We start from the raw sequence: 22652 nt of genomic DNA, 5'->3' as shown, positions 1-22652 counted from the left end.
TGGGAACCCTGCCTGGCCTCATCTAGGATCCAGGGGGCGGAGGGACATACTTCCGGATCCAAGAAATGAAGCTCATCACCCGGGCATAGACCCCAGGGAAATCGCGATGACCACAGCTGTATCCCCAGCTCACGATCCCTACCTGGACCCAGGTGCCTTCCCGGCTGCACACCAGGGGGCCCCCGGAGTCACCCTGTGGGGAGAGGCAGGACTCAGTGAACATCTCCACACAGGCCACTGCACGGAGCTTCTGAGTCCCGATTCCCTGGGCCAGGAGGGGACAGAGCACAGAGGAGGGGACCGGTGGGGTCTCACCTGGCAGGAGTCCTGGCCCTCACTCCCAGCGCACAGCATGTCATCCTTGATGATCTGGCAAGTGTTGGTGGAAGAGTTCTGGTAGCGCTGGTTACAGACCTCATTCACCACCATGGGAACCGTCACCTCCTGCAGCTGGTAGGGCCAGAGCAGCGGAGCTGTGGGGAGGGGCTGGCTGAGAACCAGGGCTGGTCCAGGCTTCTGCTCCTTCCCAACAACAAGGTACTGTTTCCAGTCCTTCTGGGCCCTGACTCTTGGGTCTAGAGCAGCTACACCTCGCCTGGGACTGAGCTCCCAGCATCCACTACGCCCATTCAGTTCTAGGACGCAGCACTTCGTCAGCCACAGTCTGGGCCCACAGGCCTGAGGAGAGAGTTATCCCAGGTTTGTTCTCCTTGAAAAGGAAGGGATAAGGGCTCACCCCAGAGAAATGCATCACAGAAGGAAGGAGACACTCCTGCACTGATGGGTGGGTCTTCATTCTGATTGAGGGACCTGGGCACTGTGAGATCAAGACAGGCCTTGCCTCTCGATCCAGGACTGACTCATCCTCAGGAGGACAATCAAGGTCCACACACCCCCACGGGGCAAGGGGAGGACCCAGGCAGAGCCTCAGGAGGGCCTGTCCACCTGGCAGAGCAAACACCTGTGTCCTCAGTGTCCATGAATCTGATCCTGAAACCCCAGCTCTGCACACATTCAGGCTCAACAGGAAATCCCCCCTCTAGTAACCAAATGTAGAATTAGCACATGGCCCAGAACTTCCACTCCTAGTCTGTACCCCAAAGAACTGAAAACTGGGATCAAAAATGGAGACAGAGTAGGTGGAAGTGACACTCACCTCCTCCCAGGACCAAATCGGAATCACAGCTAAATTATAGACACTCAACCTGAATAACCAACTGAAGACTGGCTGAAAAGAAGTCCCTTCATTAAGGACACATGGAAGAAGCCACATGGAGACGGACAGGGAGGGTGGAGACACAGAAAGGGCTGCATTGAGAGTTAGGAGCGACACCTCAGCTGCAAAGTTCCCCTCTGAGAAGGGAGGGGTCTCCACCCCATCCTGAGCTCCCAGCCTGGAACACCAGTGCCTGGAAGAGGAGCTACACAACATCTGGCTGTGAACTCAGTAGGGACTGCACTTGCCAGAGTGAGACAGGAAACTGCCAGGCACCCGGACGCCCTTTTAAAGGGCCAGTACACAAACATCTCATTTGCAGGTTCTCAACCTGACTGGGCTCCAGTGGAGCAAAAGCAGCCCAGAGAGAACAGGAGTCACACAGGGAGAGATTGGTTGTATGACTTTAGGGAGAGGGCTGGAGGGGCAGCCTCCATTATCCAGGGCTGAGTCCTCTCCCACATGCCCACAGATGCCATCTTTCCTGAGTTGAACATCCCTCCATAGGGCATGAGCCTGGGGGAATGAACGTGCCCCTCCCCCACACCCACTCCAGGCTGCCAGTTGGCTCACCTGACCAAGCTCATGCCCTGCAAGGGAGTCTGCCAGCTGCAACCAGCCTGGGCCCACACAGTCTTTCTCAGAAGCTCTGGAGGAGGTCTGCAGAGACTCCAGGGCTGTTGGAGACACACAGGGAGAGACTGAGTTGTGTGATTCTGAGGTGAGGGCCATTTCCCCAGGCACCCGACTAGCTCCACTGTGCAGAGCCCTCCCTCCTCTCTGCCAAATCCTAATCTGTGTGATTCTGAGGAACTCTACTGGCCTCACCCTGATGACACCCAGAGACCCTACCCCACTGCATCGATTTGAAGACCCCTGGTGGTTGGTGGGTGCTGGGTGGTGGTGGCTGGCCTTGTTGTGCCCTGAGACTTTTATTGAGTGGTGTCACACCCAGCGCTGGCGCTGAGTTTGAATCTGTATCAACCTGATGAACATCACTCACCATAACCCAGTGACTCATTGAGAAACTACCTCATGCAACTCAACTACCACAGCAGGGCTCACCTCACCAACACAAGGGACATTCCTGGGGCACCTAGCTTAGCTGGAGGCTCTATCAGTGGCTGAGCCTAATGGCAACTGGATGGCAGAGACAGATTTTTGGGTGCTTTGGGCCTTTTGTGTCCTGACACAGGTTTGGTATTGCTGGGAATCAGCCTCAGTATGCAGCTTGGCCCCTCCCACGTGCACCCAGGCCTGGCAGAGGGAGCCACCAACTATGGAGCACTTTGTAGCATCTAACAGGCAGCCCAGGATTGGTCACAGGCAGTGTCTGACATTGACCTGCACCACAGTGCCTCCCTGGAGGCCCCAGAATCCGCCCACAGCCGAGAACAACCAATGAGCTCCACAAGCGGCACACTCAAAGGGAGATCTCCACAGGCACCAGACCTTCCTGGGGCCAATTCTGCTTCATGGGGTCAGCCTACTCACAGCAGCTCATACAGTGTGATCAGGGTCAATACTCAGTCAGTCAGCTTGAGGGTCAACCCTGCCTACCACAGGCCAACAACAATTAGGACTCAACTCCAACAGCAGGGTTCCCCGAACTCACACCAGGGACATTCCTGGGGCAGCCAGCTTAGGGAATCAGGGAGACTGCTCCACTGAGCTCCACAGGACATGTACTCCAAAAGGACACCCTACCAAGATGAGGGACATAACAGATCTACCTAACACAAGGAGGGGGCCAAAATGGGGAGACAAAGAAGCATGCCCCAAAAGAAAGAACAGGAGAAATCCCCAGAAAAAGAACTAAATGCCATGGAAACAAGCCATGTACCAGATACAGAGTCCAAAACAATGGTCCTAGGGATGCTCACGGAACGTAGCGGAAGGAGGATGAGCTCAGTGAGGACTGCAATAGGGAGACAGTGAGCATAACGAAAGGACTAGAAACCATAAGAGGAAACAGTCAGAAATGAAAATATGAGATCTGACATGAATACACTAGAAGGAATCAATAGCAGGTTAGATAAAGGAAAAGTGAAATTAGCAATTTAAATGACAAGGTAGCAGAAATTACCTAATCTGAGGAGGGAAAAGAAAAAAAGATTTTTAAAATTAGGATGGTTTAAGAGACCTCTGGGACAGCGGTAACCAAATGGTGGTCCACGGACCACGGGTGGTCTTTGAGGTCTGAAAGGTTGGCAACCGCTGCTCTGGGACAACGTGAAGCAGAACGTTTGCACCATAGGGGTACCAGAAGGAGAGAGAGAGCAAGGGGTGAGAACCTATTTGAAGAAATAATGATTTAAAACTTCCCCAACCTGGTGAAGGAAAAAACATACAAGCCCAGGAAGTACAGAGAGTCCCAAACAAGATGAACCCAAAGAGGCCCACACCAAGACACATAATAATTAAAATGGCAAAGGCTAAAGACCAAGAGAGAATCTTAAAATTAGTAAGAGGAAGACAGTTACTGACAAGTGAGGCCTCATAAGACCAATTTCTCAACAGAAACATTTCAGGCAGAAGAGATTGACACAAGATATTTAAAGTGATAAAGAGCAAGAATCTACAACCAAGACTACTTTACTCAGCAAGGCTATCTTTTGTCCCAGCTGGTCTGGCTCAGGGGATAGAGTGTTGGCCTGAGGACTGTAGGGTCCCAAGTTCAATTCTGGTCAAAGGCACATGCCTGAGTTGCAGACTCGATCCCCATAGGGGGCATGCAGGAGGCAGCCCACCAATGATTCTCTGTCATCGTTCATGTTTCTATATCTTTATCCCTCTCCCTTCCTCTCTGAAATCAATAAAAATATATTTTAAAAATATATATATATATATACACCCCTATGTTCACTGCAGCATTGTTTACAGTGGCCAAGATGGAAACAGCGGAAGCGTTCTTTGCGAGATGATTGGAGAAAGGTGTGATACATGTTTACAATGAAATACTCCTCAGCCATCAGAAAACATGACATACAGCCATTTAGGACAACATGGATGGGCTTGAGAATATTATGCAAATTAAATAAGTCAAACAGAAAAAGTTAAAAACCATACAATTTCACTCACATATGGAATATAAAACTGAAAGCAACCAATGAACAAACAAATAAAAGAAACAAACCAAAACTCATAGATACAGATAACAGTATGGTGGTCACCAGAGGACAGGGGATGGGGTGGGAGGAAACGGTAAAGGGGTCAATACAGGTGACAGAAGATGTGACTTTGGGTGATGGGCACACAAAGCAAGATACAGATGATGTACCATAGAACCGCACACTGAAAACCTCTATAATCTAGTTAACCAATGTCACCACAATAAATTAAATTGTAGAAAATGAGATATAAATAGCAAAAGGACATACAGAAAGCCAACAGACATATGAAAAGATGCCCAGTGTCACTAATCAATAAAGAAATGCAAATTAAAACCACACTGAGATATCACCTCCCACCTGTCAGAATGGCTGTCATCAATACATCAACAAGTTTTGGTGAAGATGTGGACAAGGGGGAACCCTCACATGCAGTTGGAGGGAACATAGACTGGTGCAGCCCTGTGGGAGACAGTGTGGAGGTTCCTCAAAAAATTAAAAATGGAACTGCCTTATGACACAACAATTCCACTTCTGGATGTACATCTGAAGAAACCCAAAACATAATTGGAAAGAATATATGCCCCCTATGTTCATTGCAGCATATGTACAATAGCCAAGATATGGAAGCAGCCCAAGTGCCCTTCAATAGACAAGTGATAAAAACATGGTGGTACAAAGAAGGTGGAGCAAAAGTAGGTTTACAGTTATGAGTAGGCAAAATATAGAGTTTCTTCTTGTATTATTATTTATTAATTATTGTATTATTTTCTGTATGAACAACTATAAACTTAATTTTGCACCATCCTGTATGTACAATGAAATATTACTCAGCCATAAAAAAAGAAACCTTACCATTATGCTAAGTGAAATAAGCCAGTCACAGAAAAACAAATACCATATGATTTCACCCATATGTGGAAACTAAAGAATAAAACAAACAAACAAACAAACAAAAGAGAAACAGGCTCCTAGATCAGGGAACAGACTGGTGGTTGCCCGAGGGGAAAAGGAAGGATTAAAAGAAACAAATTGGTAGCTACCAAACAGTCACAGGGAATGTGAAGTACAGATTAGGGATTATAGTCAATAATATGGTCACAGCTGTGGATGGTGCCCGGTGGGTATGGAAATATCCGGGGCGGTGGGGGGGGGGGGCACTTTGTAAAGTATATGATTGTCTAACCACCATGCTGTACGCCTCAAACTAATTCAAAATAATATTGAATAGAAACTGTCATTGAAAAATGTTTTAACGACTTGAGAACAGGTTCCCTGGCGGTGCTTGAACACACAGGTCACAGCAGCGTGATTCACAACAGCCAAAAGGTGGAGACGGTCTGTCACTCAGGAAGGACGACAAAATGCTCCCTCCACCCAGTGGGAGGTGACTCGGCCACAAAAAGCAATGCGGTTCTGACACAGGTTACAGCACAGCTGGGCCATGACAACGACATGCTACGTGAAAGAAGGCAAACACACGAAGCAACACGTTGCATGATTCACATTTACATGAAACGTCCAGAACAGGTAAATGCATAGAAGAGGACAGGAGCTCCGTGGTTGGCAGAGCCTGGGGAGGGGCAGTGACCGTGTCCTGGAGACCAGGCTTCGTGTGTGAGGAGGAGAAGTTCTGGAGATGGTGGAGCTGAGGCTGCACAACATGGTGAATGTGCTGAACGCCACTGAACCGCGCACTGACCAATGTCATGTATAATGTTATGCACATTTTGCCACAATAAAAACGCGGAGGATTCCCCCAAATTGCTGAGAATAAAGTGTTGTCAGCAAAGCCACAGCCACACCCCCAGCGGGCTGCCCTGTGTCCACACCCCAGCAGGGTCCCTGAGCCTTACCTCCGAGGCTGCTGTAACCCCAGCTGGTCACCCAGCACATCTTCCTCTCAGGGACCCTCAGCGAGGCAGGTGGGAGGGGGACCAGGCCGATGTGCTCAGAGAGCGTCACAGGGGCCTCCAGTTTCAGCAGGATCACGTCTGCCCCCCCCCTCTGCAGACAGGCTCTGGTTGAACTTGGGGTGGTGGACGATCTTAGTCACATTTGTCAGTGTGTCATGGTCATAGAGTCTCAGCTGCCCAACTTGAACACTGAGGCCATAGGCCTCCCAGTCCTCCCTGGGGTGAGGGACCAGGAGCCTCTCAGAGGAGCCTCTGGGGCAGGGCCAGTCTGGGCACAGCAGCAGGGCTGGGGCTGCACTAACTGTGTCTCTCCACAAGACCCTAGGCTCTGCCCACAGCCCCCCTCCCATCAGCCCTCTGTGAGTTACCCACCCCCACCCCTGTCAGGGGGCCTCAGGCTGTGTGGCTCACCGCTGGGTGCAGTGGGCGGCGGTCAGCACCCACTGGTGGTGGATGAGGGAGCCTCCACAGAGGTGCTACCACAGCCCCAGCTCCTTATTGTACCGTCAGATGCTGACCTGCCAAGGCCATCTCCCAGCGGGGGCATTGTGCGCCCCCACGGGGCCACCCTGCTGAGTCAATGAGCCGGGCCCTGGGAACACAGGGAGTGCCATCAGGGACCCAGAAGGGCCCCTCGCACTCAGTCTCTCCCAGGACCCACCAAGGAGGCCCACATGAGTTGACGCTGAGGGGCCTGCGCAGCCTGAGCAGAAGATGGGGACAGGGAGTCAGGACTCACCTGGGAACAAGGGCACAGAGCCCCCCAGGCCTGGGAGTCTCAGGAACAGCAGCCACAGCATCTGCGGGGATGTCAGGGGCCTGGGTGAGACCAACAGGGGCCGGGGTCCCCGTGTAGGGATGGAGAAGCCGGGGTCTGAGCAGCTGCATCCTCACCTGGAGGGACCCTCCTTGGGACCCTCTCTGCACCCCTTCATCCCCTGGCACAGGAAGGGCAGGCGGGGGCCCCTGGCAGGGCCATGGGCAGAGAGAGCTGCTCCTCTCTCAGGCCCGCACCAGGTCGGGGGTCAGTCAGCAGGCGGCGAGGAGCTGCTGGGCCCTGGCACTGCCTCCCTCACACCTGCCACCTGCTGTCACTGGGCAGCAGCCATCTCTGGTGCACGGATCTCAGCCACAAAGCACAGCCAGGCCGGCGGCCTGAGCAAGGAGAGCTGCCAAGAGGGTGCGGTTTTGCTGGAAGAAGCCCCGGAGCACTGGGCCCAGGCAGGCGGGCCCAGGGAGGCAGAGCCCCAGAGCTGCTGCTGGACCATTCGAGCCAAAGGATAACCCCTGATTCCACTGGACCCCGTGAGGCAGCGTGGAGCTGGCCACCATCTGACTAGAGCATGCCATCTGCCTGGCACATGGCCTGTGGCCACCCTCACTGCCTCCAGCTGAGACCATGCACACTGCCCTCTGCAGGGTGCTCTCCGGAAGCTGCACCGAGACGGGCTTTCATGTGGGTACAAGTCAGGGAGAGGCACCTGGGAGGCAGGTGGACGGAGCACAGATGGATAGAGGGCGAGCCTTGAGCAAAGTGCTGGCTGATGACACCTTGACCAGCCCACATTGACACCCAGACCACGGCCCCACTGGGACACAGTGCCCATCCCCGGCCTCTCCCTCGCTAGCCAAGAGGGACCTGCCGGGGCGAGGCAGCCAGAGGAACTGCCAGGCATCCCATCAAGTCCTGCCCTGAAAGGGGACCTGGCCCGCATCTGTGTCTGGCAGCGTCCCCCTTCTGCCTCGTGTGCTGAGGAGGCGGCCGCAGGACCACAGAGGAGTCCCTGCCCAGGAAACTGGGAAGCAGAAGCTCAGGGTACAACTGAGGCTGACAGGGCCCCTCCACTGTCCACCTGGATCCCACCTTTTGCTACTAACTGGGACTCTGGGACTTACCTGGTAGCACGACCCAGACCCCCATCCCTGAGGGGCTGAGCTCTGGTCACAGGGACTTCTCAGGCCGGGCGGCTGCACGTGTCCACCTGCCGTCACATTGACGAGGGGGAGGCAAGAGACACCCAAGGGCCCTCACCTTCCCTGCCCCCCATTGTGACACAGTAGCCCTGCCTCTGCCTGGTGCTCAGTGTCATTGTCCTACCAACATGGTGGTACCTCTTGCTCCCTGGCCTCCAGACACAAGGAGCTCAATGTACCCAGACACCAGCTGTCACTCACATCTCAGGAATAGTCCTCAGTTCAGGCTGCAGGGCCTGTGTTGTCCTGCCCCCCATCGGGCTTGCCCATCACCAATACTTTTACCACCATCGTGTCAGCTGCGTCCTGTGTCGCCAGTGCAGCCTTGACCTGCAGCAGAGCCCTGTCCAGCGCTGGGACCACTCAGAGCCGGCAGCCTGTTGTGTGGCCAGCGTCATGGGCTGGAGGGCGCTGTGAGGTGGGGAGCACGCTGCTTCCCTGAGAGGGGCAGAGGCCCTCACTGGCCTGTTGTTTTGATGGGGGCCCTGGGTGCAGGGCCGTGGGAATCCTAAAGATTTCCTGTGGCCAGACCCTGCCTCCTCAGGGGCGCGCTCCCCCTCTCAGGAGCACACAGCCTGGTGGCCTGTAACCTCACCAGTGAGGGAGTCAGTGTGGACCAGTGCGGTCCCTCAGAACCTGCCCTGCTTTAGAAATAAGTGCAGATGCAACTAGTTCAGATGGGGTGAGAGTTGGGGGGGGGGGGGCCCTTAATCCAATGATGGTTCCTTGTAGGAAGAGGTGAGGATGCGGAGAGCACAGAGGGGTGGGGAGGACGGGATGGAGGTCCAGGTGTTCCTCCACAACCAAGGGTCCCAGCATCACCAGCAGCTGCAGGAGGCAGGAGCCTGGGAGTAGCTGTGGCCCCAGAACAACTTGATTGCGGGCCACTAGCCTCCAGCCGGTAAGAGGATGCATTTGTGTTGTTTTAAGCTCACACTCCCCAGTCGGGGGCTGTCACTGTGACCCCAGGACACCACACAGGGGCAGAGCCTGGTGGTGACTGAGGTGTGATGTCCACCTGGAAGGGCATGGCCCTCATGGAGTCTCCATTCCAAGCCCTGAAGGTGTCTCTTGTCACTTCAGTCAAGAAGAAGCCAATGAGTGTGGGCCAGGGGTCCTCAAACTTTTTAAGCAGGGGGCCAGTTCACTGTCCCTCAGACCGTTGGAGGGCCGACTATAGTTTTTTTTTAAAAAACTATGAACAAATTCCTATGCACACTGCACATATCTTATTTTGAAGTAAAAAAACAAAAGGGAACAAATACAATATTTGTATTTGCATGTGGCCTGTGGGCCGCAGTTTGAGGACCCCTGTGTGGGCCCTCCCTAGGGTCCCCATGGGCACTGACCTGGCCTGCAGGGTCTCTATTGGGGGACAAAGCCCTGCTGCTTCAGTGTCACCGACCTCTGAAGGCCCAGGCTCAGTTAGAAAAGATTTCAGAACCACAGGCAACATGCCCTCCTGTCCATCTCCAGCCCAGGCATCTGGGTCCGCCCACCTTGATTCCTGCTGAGCCCAGGATGGGAGGTGCTCAGGCTGTGATTCCAGGCAAATGGTGGTGGTGGGGGGGGGGGGGGGGGAGCAGCGGCCCTAAGCCCATCCTTCCGAGAGAGAGCCCTGTGGGTCCACCCCGTGTCCATGCCTGCAGGCACAGCCCCAGGCCCAGGTGTGTCTCACTCCAACCTTCCCTCTAACTCCAAGTTCTAGGTCCTTCTCCCTCCCCTGGGAGCACTGGCCTCTGAGTCACTCAGACCCTCATTCTTAACCCTGGAAACACTAAAGGTCTGACGACACCCTCACCCAGGGAGGAAAGCCCTACAAAGACTCAGAGTCCCCAGAGCCCAATGGGAAGGCAGGCAGCCCACACCCTCCTGGGGGGCACAGGGGACCTGGATGTGTGTGGACCACCTGGCAGCCGCCCACCCACTCGGCCCCGTGGACAGGCAGTCACTTAGGCAGAACCTGTACCTGGAACCAGAGGGCGAGGGCACAGGGCCAGGCTGTGCTGTGTCACCCCGTCCTCCCTCCCTGTGCGGAGCAGATCCCCAAGGGGACCATCTGCCTGGTGGTGCCTTCCAGCAGAGTCTCAGGCCTTCTTTTCCCAGGAAATGGCTTTCCTGGAGAGCTCCTGGCTGCCAGGAACCCAGACTTCAGGGCACATGGGGGACTCAGCTCCTGATCCACCACCACCCCCCCCACCCCCCCCCCACCCCCCCGGAGCTTCCACTCTCCCTAACTCGGAGTCCAGCCCTCCCCGAAGGACCGAAGGACTGGGTCACAGTGACAGAGGAGGGCTTTCCACCCTGGCCTCGGGGGAGGGGTCCAGGCACTGCAAGGTCTGGAAGGCCGCCACCCCATTGTAGAATCAGACTGGGGACCAGCCAGTAGCTGCAGGGTATGGAGCCCCCTCACCCACAGTACAGGGCCGCCTCAGGCTCCACAGGCCCTCCTGGGTCCTGGCCCCAACCTGCAGTAACAGGACACACCCCAGCTGGGCACCAGCCATACCCCCCAAATCCTACTCCAGCAGGAAGTGCACATACTGCCTGGGGCAGGGGGGGCTCCACAGCCCCTTCTCACTCCCTGGATTTGAAACTGAAGCTCCTCTGTCCACTGGGAGCCCCTACCACCCCGGGGAGAAAGGAGGGGCTCTGCGGGGCCTGAGGGCTCGGTGCACCGCGGTGCCTCTCCAGCAGGGGCGCCAGCGCCAGGACAGCAGCCTTGGGGGGGATGGGGGTCCCCTCTCTTCCCTCCTCTCTGCTGCTTCCAACCAACCAGGACCTGGGAGCTGGGGGAGCCAGAGGGTGGGGGCGGGGAAGAGGGGGACTGGCTGGTCCAGGGCCCTGCAGGTCTGCCCAGCTGGGGAGAAGCTCAGAATGGGACACTGAGGATCTGGTGGAAATGAGGCTGCACTTCATTTGGTCCCAGGAGTTGATCATATTGGAAAATGGGGGTTCGGCGCCTCCGGGTCAGAGGGAGCAGCGGTGACCATGGAAACACAGCACCTCCTGTTTGCATGCGGCCACGTCCAAGTCATTAAAGCCTCCATGACACACTGACTGCGACTGAAGGAGGAAGAGGGGCGGTCTGCACCCTCTGGGGCGGCCCTCCGGGCTGTGGCCTCCAGCCCCGGGCAGCAGAGTCACCCCCACCCCAGCCAGGAGAGCCGCCAGGTCGCCCTGTTCCTCGCTGCAGCCATAGCTGCCCATCCCACCTGGTCCCCCTCCCAGAGCCTGGGCTCCCCCAGCAGCACGGACCACCCACTGGCCACCTTGGCCACGCCCACAGGTAAGTCCACTGAGTCCAGAGCAGTTTTTTATGCAGTTTAATGAGCTACAGAGGGTGGGGAGGAGGCAGGAGTCCTGCAGTGCCCGCCAGACTTCAGAGCACATCCCGCCTCTCCCTTTTGCCTGTCAGGGGAGAGAGGCTGATGGAGGTGCTGAGGCAGGAGGATCTCAGAGCAGGTGGGGGCAGGGGGGTTGGAGGAGCGCTAGGTGCAATGAAGAGCTGGCTCTGGGAGGGAGCAGGGAGGGTCCCCCAGACACCCTGGAGGGCCTGTCTTCATCTCATGGGCAGCATTCTTGCCCGGCCCTGGGCTCAAGGAGAGGAATGAATATGATGGCGGATCCAAGGCAAGAAGGATGTCACTCGGGTATAGACTCCGGGAAAGTTGGGAAGACCGCACTTGTACCCCCAGCTCACCACGCCTACCTGGACCCAGGTGCCCCTCCATTGACAGACCAAGGGGCCCCCAGAGTCACCCTGTGGGAAGAGGAGACAGAGGGTCAGTACTCAGGGCCCCTGCAGGCAGGAGCAACGGACGGAGGCCACAGTCTGGGGATCTCACCTTGCAGGAGTCTCGGCCCCGGCTCCCTGCACACAGCATGTCGTCCGTGATAACATAGTCCTTCATGAGGTATTGCCGCCGACAGAACTCATCCGCCACGATGGGGACCTCCACCTCTTGCAGATTTTTGGGCGGTGGCAGCAGCTCTGTGAGAAGAAGCCCAGTGAGCCTGTGGTCCTGAGGGGGCGGACAGTCACAGGCCGCGGGTTCTAGAACCACATGCTGAGCCTCAGTGCCCCCAGGGGAACCCTGGAGTCAACTCCAACTGTCTGGGTTCACTCGAGGCCAATGGGCTGATAATCTCTAGGCTGACACTGTGGGCACCAAGCTCCAAAAAGAAACAGAGAAATATATTTTTACCCACAAATAATTTTTATTGGGAAAAACCAGAGCAGGTGCTTTCCCCCAAGAAATGCAGAGTGAGCGGCCCTACTGTCAACTTTGACTTTGTCCATTTAATAGTGAATCCTGGAGCTCATCACTGAAGTTCTCTCTCCTCGTTCTCCATCCCACTATCGATACTCAGGGAGAACGGGGACCCCCAGAAGGGAGGACACGGCCTGGTGCAGAGTGAGGGAGAGAAATGCCCATGGCACCCTGGCCAGTGTGTCTCACTGGTTAGAGCAGTGACCCGAAGGGTCCCAGGTTTCATTCTTGGTCAAGGGCAAGTACCTGGGTTGCAGGTTCAATCCCCAGCCCGGGCCGGAAAGGCAACTAATAGATATGCTTCTCACATCGATGTTTCCTATCGCTCTCCTTTCCACTCTCTTTAAAAATCATTGGAAAAAATATCCCTGGGTGATATTTATTTTAAAAATATGCCCATGGCCAGGCCTCACTCTTGCTACTTTGGTCTCTGCTCCTTAACAGACTCCTCTCGAGCTGTCTGCCTCCTACACCCAAGGGAGACCCCGGAGGGACCAAGCTCAGACCCCAGCTGAGCCTCCTCTGTAAAGCCTGGCCCGCCCCCTGCATCGCCCTCAGTCTCCTCCTCCCACTCCCACCCGTCACCTGGTTCTCACCTCCAGGAGCAATGCGGCCCCAGCCAGTCACCCAGCACCGTGTGCCTGGGGGGAATGAGGAGGAGGCTGGCGGGAGGCTGATCAACCCGAGGAGGTTAGATGGTTGCACGGGGGCCTCCAGTTTGAGAAGTGCCACGTCCGACCCACCTTCTGCTTCCTTTTTAATGCTGTAGTTGGGGTGGCGGATGATCCTGGCCACCTTCACACTGTCATTGTATGAGGGTCTCAGTCGTCCTAGTTGGACCTTAAAGTCCCGAGTCTCTGGGTTTCTCCTGGGGACAGAAGGCCAAAGGCTTCTGAGAGGCTGTGGAAGGGAGTGGGCCAGTCCCTCAGAGCCCAGAGACCTCCCTCTGTGGTGGGCAAGGGGAGCGCCAGGAAGCTGAATCCCGGTGGGGGGTCTACAGCCATTCAGCCCAGCATCTGTCCCCCAACACACATCACATGCCTCCCGACATTGTCCACCCCCACGGGTGCTGGCAGAGTCAGACTTACCCTTCAATGCAGTGGGCAGCAGTCAGCACCCACTGGGGATGGATGAGGGAGCCCCCACACCAAAGAATACACTCAGAACTTATTGGATGGCAGAACCACAGGCCCACCTGCCACGGCCACTTCCCATTGGCAGCATCATGCCCCCCCATGATGCCCACCAGCTCAGTCCCTGGGCCGGGATCTGGGGAAGCAGAGGAGGAGCCATCAGGGACCCAGACACCGCTGCCCAACACTCAGCATGGCCCCATCCTCAGTCCCTCCCAGAGCCACCCTCAGAGGGGGATCGCCACCCATCCCAGGGGCGGCCTCTGAGAGGTCAGTCAGGGGTTAGGAGAAAAGCCAGGCTTGGCGGTCAGGACCCACCTGAGGTGACAGGTATGGAGCCCCCCAGACAGGGGAGAGTCAGGACCAGCAGCCACAGCATCTGCAGGGGGAGAGGCCAGGGAGGAGAGCCAGTGAGGAGATGTGGGGCGGGGACACAGCTGGGAAAGGAGAGGATGGGGCTTGGAGCAGCGTCCTCACCATGCCAGGTCTGTCTGCCTCTGTCCTGGACCCTCTGAGCCCCTTTATCCTCCTGCCCAGACAGGCCCAAGGGGAAGCCGCCCTCCTTTGGGGTGGGGCATGGGAGGAGGCAGGGCTTATGCCTTCAGTGGGACCAGTGGTGACCAGCAGACCAGCTATCAGATGAGAAACATGGTGTATCCTCTCTGAGAAGACACTCAGTATTGGTGCTGGAGCCCTAGCTGGTTTGGTTCAGTGGATACAGCGTCAGCCTGTGGACTGAAGGGTACCAGGTTCGATTCTGGTCAAGGGCACATACATTGGTTGCAGGTTCCCCAGCCCTGGTCAGGGTTCTCTCTCACATCGATGTTTCTCTCTGTCTCTCCCTCTACTTAGGTGAGGATTAACTAAAAATAAAACTAATAAAAATATTGGTCTGGAAACATTTCAGTGGTAAGATGACAGTTTGCACATGAAAAAGAAATAAATGAGATGCTTTGCTTCGTCCTGTGCACTGAAGTGTCTCAAGGACAATTCCCAGTCAGACCACATATCGAGGATGAGGGTTCATTCCCCCATCGGGACACGTACAAGAGGCAAATGACCAATGTTTCTCACTTCTCTCTGCCTTCCTCTCCCTAAAATCCATAAGCATATCCTCGGGTGAGGAACTAAATAAATGATAAATAATCAGATGCTCTGAAACAACACAGAGCAGGGGCACGGATGGGATGGGGGCAGGCACCTGAGCCAAGAGCGGGATGGGGTGTGGAGAAAGGAGAACAGCAGTCCCTGTGAACCCCTGCCCCCTCCTTCTTTTGAGGCTCACAGTGTCCCCCAAAAAGGACAGACTCACTGAACCTGCAGACAGAGTTTGCCAGCAACACCATGAGATGGAAGAGGCAGCTTCCCTGGAGCCTTTGGAGGTTGTGGGACCAGCTGACACCTTGATTGTAGACTTCCAGCCTCCAACACTGTGACAGAATAAAGTTTTATTTAAAGGTCCAGCTCTGTGGCATCTGTAAGAGCCGCCCCAGGACACTCAGGCATCTGCTCAGCTGTCCTCATACATCCTATACATGATCAAGCTTTGTCAAAATGCACAGCAAAGGGTGTGAGAGGTGCCAATTTAGTGCTAGTTCTCCTCACCTCTCCACCTCCTGCACACGCCTGCACCCCCACAGCGCTGGGAACCAACCCCCCTCTCACACTTCCTGCTTTCTGAATGGAGGAGCTCTGTCCCCCAAGTTCAATCCCAGGCAGAGGCCGGCCACCCGCCAGGGACAGACTTTTCTGCCCTTTGACATTCTGAGAATCATTCTCCACCAAGCATGGGACAGGACCAGACAGTGGTTTGAGAGGAGAAGGAAGAGGGCTTCCCACACCTGAACCACTGCCCGGTCCTCTGTCCTCCCGGAGCTCAGTGAGGAGACCATCAAGGGATGTTTGCAGCACTTAGATGAGCTCAGGCCTCTAGAAACCCATCATTCCCTCTTGGGGCCAGAGTCCCTGTCATCCTTGCTGAGATGTTGGTGTCTCCGGGGGCACCCAATATCCTCAGGGGACACTGGGGATCTCAACAGGAAACAACCAGGATCCAACATGGTCAGGGGGCCTTGTGGTGAGTGGAGGGAGCAAACAGGAGGGGAGGGGCTGGGCTTACAGACCTAGCAAGTCCCACAGGCCCAGGGGAGACCTCTGGGTGATAAGGGGGCTTCCTCCCTCCCTGCCTCTGGTCTGGACAGAGCCCCCACCTTTACCCCCTCAACACTGGATGTGGGTTTGGGGCTGGTTTCAGCCCAGATGACAGGAAGGCAAGTCACAGAGGTGTCAGCGAGAGGCCACAGGCCCCAGCGCCCAGCCTGATGCTGGACCCAGGCTTCCCGTCTCCCGGCACCAGGCTGGGCGATAACCAGCTGGACCAGACCTGGGAAAAGACGGCATTTGGGCATTAGGAGCAGATCTGCCCCAAACAGAAACAAGAGGTTTGAGGGTCTGGGGGGGAAATGTCATGACTATCATTGGCAGATAATACGATCTTCTTCCCAGAAGAGCCAAAAGCCTCAACTGAAAAGGTGCTAAGATTATGTTTCCCAAGGTGTCTAGATGGAAGACAAATGTTTTACACACAAATCATGAGAGAAAGAAGGAGAAACTCAACTTTAACCCCAGGCATAGCTAAAGCGATGCCATATGGTATAGACCCCATTCACGGCCAGGTCCATACATTCCTAATCTAGAGTCCGTGACAACCACAAAACTTCCTTGAGGAGGACACTCACACGAAATAAAATGTCATTCAATGTTGTTAACAGGAGACGGTGTCATCCAATATCAACTCTTCCAAAATCCCCATAGAATGTGAACTGCAAACAAGTCTGGAACATTCATAGTGACCCCCAAGTTTTTGAGGAGGAAAATACAGGTGGGGGTGTCCCAGGAAGCCACAGGGCAGAGTGAGGCAAACTAGGCAGCTCGTACCATAAAGCTGTGGGAATGGGAACCGAGTGGCCGTCCAGTGACGCAGGGCGAGGGAATGGCCGAGCCAACATGCCCATCCTCCTAGACCAGTGATGGCGAACCTTTTGAGCTCGGCTTGTCAGCATTTTGAAAAACCCTAACTTAACTCTGGTGCCGTGTCACATATAGAAATTTTTTGATATTTGCAACCATAGTAAAACAAAGATTTATATTTTTGATATTCATTTTCTATATTTAAATGCCATTTAACAAAGAAAAATCAAGGGAAAAAATGAGTTCGCGTGTCACCTCTGAAACGGATGTCATAGGTTCACCATCCCTGTCCTAGACCCAGCCTCAGGGACAGCACAGCAGCAGACAATTGCACGGTATCAGCTCACAGCAAAGAAGGAGGAGACAGCATCGGTGAGGGGCCGCTGGGAATCAGATGGAGGGGATGAAGAAGAGGGGCTTGGGGAGAAGTGCAACCCCCTGTTCTGGTGCTTGGGTGAAGCCACCTCACTGTGCAGGACACATGCAGATGGGGCCACCTTGAACGTGAGGGACCCAGGCAACTCAGATCTTGGCAGGGGCTGAAGAGGGTCACCCAGCTCAGAGGAAGGTGGTGAGAGCCAGGAGGCTGGACACAGGGTCAGGACCCAGGGCGTCCTCTCCCTCCTGCAGTCGGGGTCACCCCAGGAGGAGCGTGAAGGATCCATCTCTAGAGAACCTTTGGTCCCAGCAAATCAGACGACTGGCATCTGGGGGGCCCAGGTCTCCGCCCAGTCATCTTAGAACAGAATCAACTAGTCCACCAGCCAACCAGGCTGACAGATGCGAGTCAGCATTTGAACTGTTAATAAACACAGTTGTTTCTGTTCCTTAGAAAGTGTTCTTGCACCGGATTGGTGTGGCTCAGCAGGTGAGTGTCAGCCCAGAAACCAAGAGGTCCACAGTTTGATCCCGGATCAGGGCACATGCCCAGGTTGCTGGCCAATCCCCAGTAAGGTGTGTACAGGAGGCAGCTGATCAATGATGTTCCTCTCTCTCTCATTGGTGTTTCTATCTCTCTATCCCTCTCCCTTCCTCTCTCTAAGTATACATGTTTACGGTGGTAATTTATAGAGAAACCAGCCCAAAACTTAGTGATTTGCTCTTACATATGAAGAAAACTGTTGGGGCTGACCAGGAAAGCATTGAATTGGAAAGTTAGAAACCAAAGTAAAAACAAATGAAAAAAAAGTTACTCAAACCTATTCAACTAGCAATGATGAGAAATAGAAGAAGTTTGAGTAAGTTTTCAGGGAGGTAGGAGAAGATACTGCATTTATGAAACAAGGATTACATACTGTTTTCTTCTCATATCAAGCAGATAATAACCAAGTGCCCTTGGACATTAACAATAAAACAAATTAGTCCAGGCCAGTAGTTTGAACAATGGTTAGAACAGTGGCCCGCCCACCTAAGGGTCAGCTGTTGGATTTCCAGTGCAGGTTCCATGTGTGGGAGGCAACCAACCAATGTGTCTCTCTCATCTCCATGCTTCTCTCTGTCCCTTCCCCTCCCTTCCACTCTCTCTAAAAATCAATGGCAAAAATTACATAAACTGATGAACCAAAGTAGAAGCAGAGACAAATGGCAGTTGGCGGGCGGGGGGGGGGGGGGGGGGGGGTTGTTGCGGTTAGAGAGCAAACAAAGGACTTGTATGCATCATATCAGCATAACCAACTGACGGAGACACTGGGGCGGTGAGTGCTTGCCCGGGATGGGAATGGCTGGGGCTGGGGCTGGGGGAGGGGGGGCAGGAGGGGTCAATCAGGGGGAAAAGGAGACATATGTAAACCTTTAGACAATAAAAAGAAAATGACCAAAAAAATTTTTTTTAAAAGCTGAAAAAATATCCTGGGTGAGGATTAACAAAATCAAAAAATTTCACTCAGGGATTTTCTTGTCAAATACAATTGTGTCTTGTAACCCAAGGTTAGTTCTCTTTTCAATCAAAGCAAAAGAGTTTAATGATAACTTTTACTCCCACAAACCTGTCATCAAAAGCTAAAAGTTAACGTGTCATGTGTCCTGAGAAATCCTGTGAGGGGGACTCTGTGGGAAGGGCTGTGCATTGATAAGAGCTTACAGCGTGAGGATGCTGCGTCTCCCACCCATGGCCAGCGCATATCTGTCCATGTTATTTGGACCTTATGTCCTTTAGCTCAACCGGACAATGTCCTCTCTGACATCTTGCACATGTTTTGTTAGATTTCTTCCCAGGAGGTTTGGAGTAGTCACTGGAAATGCCATCTTACTGATTCCTCTTCTCAGTGGCCATGGGCAGTGTCTAGAAGGCCTGTGGGATTTCAGCGCTGGACCTGCGTTGATGGTGGGCAAAGCTGCCTCGCCGCACTCACACTAGTTCTAACATTGTGAGCAGATGGTTTGAGTGTTCCGTGTAGAGCGCCGTGTTGTTCCTGGTGGTCCCCTCTCCTCCTCCCTGGTCCTCACACCTTTTGTGTATTTCTGATCACTGTGTGCTGCCTGGAGTCACCTGCACTGTCTGGGCCTCCCTGTCCATCATCCCTCATTCAGGGGCGGGGCTTCCAGAGTGTCCCCCCTCCCCCTCCTGCCCCTTCACCAGAAGCAGGACGTTTGCTGTGGCTCTGGGAAAAGTCACTTTAGCAAATTTAGGAAGTCACCTTTGGCCCAAGTTTGCTAAGAGTTTTATCACAAACTATGGTTGAATTTATCAATAAAAAAAATGTATTTTTTCCATATCTATTGAGGTTATCACATGGTTTTTATCATCTATTTCTGCTCCGTTAATGTGGTAAATTGCACTAATTGGTGTTCAACCGTGGTGGTTGAGACCTTCCTGGGTTATTTGGTAATTATGTTACACATTGGAAGTTCCTTAGATAATGTTTTACTTTGGATTTTTTCAATTTATGTTCATAATGGAAATTGTCCTGAAATTGTCCTTTATTCTATGGGCCTAGGTTTGTTCTCCAGAAAGTGTGCCCGGGAGCTGCCTCCCTTTCTGTCCCTGGAAGATCGCTGGGCCTTGAAGTCTTAGTGTAATTCTCCAGGAAGCCAGGCTGTGGGTAACTCCCCGTGTTGTACTTTATATGTTAGTTCTGGGTGGATGTTCCCCTCCCAGAAGCCGGCCTTTCATGATTACAAATCTGGTCCCGCTTCCCTTTCTCCTAAAGTCAGTTCTCAGGAGTTATACTCACCTCAAAATGGTCCATTTCACCTGATGGCAAGTTTGTTTAATGTGCTTGTTCATACTAACCTCTTCGGAGTTTTAAAAATCTCTGCCCTGCCCATGTGTCTGGTCTCCTCTTTATTACTGATATTATTTGTGCATCAGTTTTCCTGCCTGATGGATCTTGCCGCAGGTTTGCCTATTTCATTAGATTTAAGGAACTCACTTTTGGCTTTGAAACCCTGTAATTTCTTTATTATCTAGTCCAGGGGCTTCTTTTATTTGTTTTAAATTACCCCTGACTTTCTTCCGTTGGTTAGCCTGTCTTTTATTCTATTTCTTATGCTTTCTTTCAGTTTCCTCTGACATAATTTTTCTCACTTCTTGACTTAAACATAACATTCTCTGTTCATTCTCTGATCATTTCCCTCCAGATACAAGTCATCATGTCCCTGTGAATATGAGGAGGTGGGATCTTCACCATTGTGCGTTGTATATACTTTTTAATTTCATTCTGACATTTCTTTGGAAGTATATTTTTTAAATTTCCAGTTGTAGGAGGGCCTGTGCACATTTTTTATATGAGTGTGAGAAAGCTTAAAATAACCAAGTACCTGTTGTCTTCCAATACAAGGCAACTGTAAGTGACCTCTGAGAACAGAAATTCAATCTCAGTATTTACCGAGGATGTAAACAAAGGCAGAGAGATAAAATGTCCAGCGTCAGTAACAAAAGATGGTTCCCAGGACGCCCCTCGTAAACTCAGACAGTGAACTTGGCAAGTGGCCTTGTCGCATGGCGTTCCGCTGTGATCTGCTCCTGTTCAACGTCTATCGAAGTCACATGTGACCATATAACTGCAAGTAATATGACCTTTCCAATCCATGCAACTGAACAACCACACACACACACACACACACACACAAACACATATGCCCACACACATGCAGACGATGATGCATGGACACACATGGAGGGAGGCCCTAGGAGGCTCCGGGGCAGGTAGACCAGCCTGGGGCTGAAAACTCAGTCCTGGGTGGCAGTGTGCCTGCGGGACCCTGGGCTTCCAGCCTCTTCCCCAGCCTGCCCTGGAGCCAGGGGAGCAGTCAGGCCACTGCACCTGGCGCTGCTTCTGGCAAAACTGATCACCTCAGGGGAGAGCAATCCAACTACCAACCAGGACGCTGGGAATGTCCCACAGGGAGGCGGCTGCACCTCCAGCTGCGGAGCCTGTGCAGTAGGAGCCCAGCAGGCAGGGCCTAGGGAGCCCAGGTGATGCCAGTCAAGATGCCCACCCATTAGAACACGGTGGGGACCAGGGGGCCTGGGTCTCCCGGGGGAGGGAGCGTGGAGAGTGCAGAGCAAGCAGGAGGCAGGAGGGGACGTTGGAGGTGGAGCCCCGACCGCCTGGGTGTCACAGGCTGGCACCCGCGGTCTAGGACAGAGGGCCTGGCTGTGGGAGGACAGCCACCAGGAGGGGCTCCAGGGAGCAGCACACAGAACTCGGGGGCCTTGGTCAGAGCCCCGGCGGGCACTGCAGAGTGGGCATTGCCTGGAAGCCGGTCACAGGTGCTGCCCTCGGTGAGGACCAAGGCCGTCCTGTGGACACAAAGCAGCTCTGAGGCCTGTGTCCCTCTGAGCAGTTGGGCAGAGTGAGTGAGGTCAGTGTCATGGTCAGTGTGGTCACAGGTGTCCCGTGGTTGGTGGGGCCCGAATAGGACCGCCAGTGCCATGAATGAGGGCCTCCAGGAGCCATCCCTACCCCGGGTTGAACACCTCCATTGTGACACCTGAGGACCCGTGGACGCTGGCACATTGCTGCCCCCTCAGCACCCCACCCCGCCCTCGCTGGCCCAGCCTCCACTGCAGTGTTGCAAAATGGGGCTGTTAGGTAACAGAAGCTGTGCCCTTTGCCCACCTGCCCTCAGCCTTCCCCTATCAGGGCTCAGACATCCTCATCACAGCCCCGGCTTTGATCCTGACCCTGATGCCCACACAGCCCCACCCTCACTCTGTGCATCCATTCCTGTCACTCAGACCCCGAACCCTAGGAACCCTAATGGGGGCCTGAGGTCAAATGGACTCCTGCTCAGAGGAGTGCAGGGCACTGCCCCCCCCGCCCCTCCCCACACACAGCTGCTGGCCTGAATGCCCACGTACACTTTATCTCAGCATCCCCTCTTCTTATCTCTTTTGTTAATCCTCACCGGAGGGTATTTTTTCCATTGATTTTTGGAGAGAGTGGAAAGGGAAGGGGAGAGAGAGGAGAGAGAAAAGCATCAATGTGAGAGGCATATCAATTGGTTGCCTCCTGCAGGCACCCCAACCTGGGGCTGGACATCAAACCTGCAACCCAAGCACATGCCCTTGACTGGGCATCAAACCCAGGCCTCTTCGCTCTGCGGTCCGACAGCTCAACCACTGAGCCAAACCAGCCAGAGCCTCCTCTTCTGTTTTTAAATTTATTTGCATATACACACCACGTCATAAATATAGAGATCATGACAGCTTTGTTATTTTCCTTTTTAATTTTGTCCCCACCCTACAACACCCTCCCTTTGGGCCATCACCCACTTGTTCTCTGTATCTATGAGCCTGTTTCTGTTTTCTTTGTTCATTGGTTTTGTTTTGTTTTAGATTCCACATATGAGTTGCTCATTTCTCAACATCTTTGCAAACGTGTGGTTTTATTGCACTTTTTCATTTTATCCGACCTGATGAGTGTGACACTGCATGTCCGTTATTTCCCTCAGTTTTCCTCTGATTATGAAGGAGGCCCGTCAATGCTTATGGCCACTCAGGGGTATCTGGAGAGTGGCAAGCAGTGTGTTTTCCCATTAATGCTTTGTTTCCTGTGTCCCACACGATTCCTCCGAATTAGTATTTCTTCTTCCCGGAATAAATCCCTAAATAG

At 53.7% G+C, this 22652-nt stretch overlaps 1 protein-coding gene and 1 pseudogene across 1 annotated transcript; both read right to left on the bottom strand.

Moving 5' to 3' along the window:
• Positions 1-22: 22 nt before the first annotated feature.
• On the bottom strand, positions 23-8473 carry LOC139009513 (mastin-like; annotated as a pseudogene).
• A 3341-nt stretch (positions 8474-11814) lies between these two features.
• Positions 11815-21520, bottom strand: LOC139008405 (mastin-like). Its single transcript, XM_070411691.1, has 7 exons — positions 21501-21520; positions 21235-21337; positions 13942-14002; positions 13579-13747; positions 13087-13358; positions 12065-12210; positions 11815-11979 (listed from the first exon to the last, which is right to left on the bottom strand). The coding sequence occupies exons 1-7, from the start codon at positions 21518-21520 to the stop codon at positions 11815-11817; spliced, it is 936 nt and encodes a 311-aa protein (XP_070267792.1).
• Between the last annotated feature and the right edge of the window lie 1132 nt (positions 21521-22652).

The sequence above is a fragment of the Myotis yumanensis genome, unplaced genomic scaffold (assembly GCF_028538775.1).
Source record: "Myotis yumanensis isolate MYYU_CA2020_CCGP unplaced genomic scaffold, mMyoYum1.0.hap1 SCAF_4, whole genome shotgun sequence".
Classification (NCBI taxonomy): Eukaryota; Metazoa; Chordata; class Mammalia; order Chiroptera; family Vespertilionidae; genus Myotis; species Myotis yumanensis.
This window is presented reverse-complemented; position numbering and strand designations above follow the sequence as displayed.

Excerpts from the sequence above, each read along its gene's own strand:
- LOC139008405 (XM_070411691.1), bottom strand. The coding sequence starts at position 21,520 with ATGGAGGTGTTCAACCCGGG. Across the intron at positions 14,003-21,234 it reads CCAAGGCCCCCGAGTTCTGT|ATGCTGTGGCTGCTGGTCCT; the intron begins GTGCTGCTCCCT and ends CTCCCCCTGCAG. Across the intron at positions 11,980-12,064 it reads GGGGCCGAGACTCCTGCAAG|GGTGACTCTGGGGGCCCCTT; the intron begins GTGAGATCCCCA and ends CTCTTCCCACAG.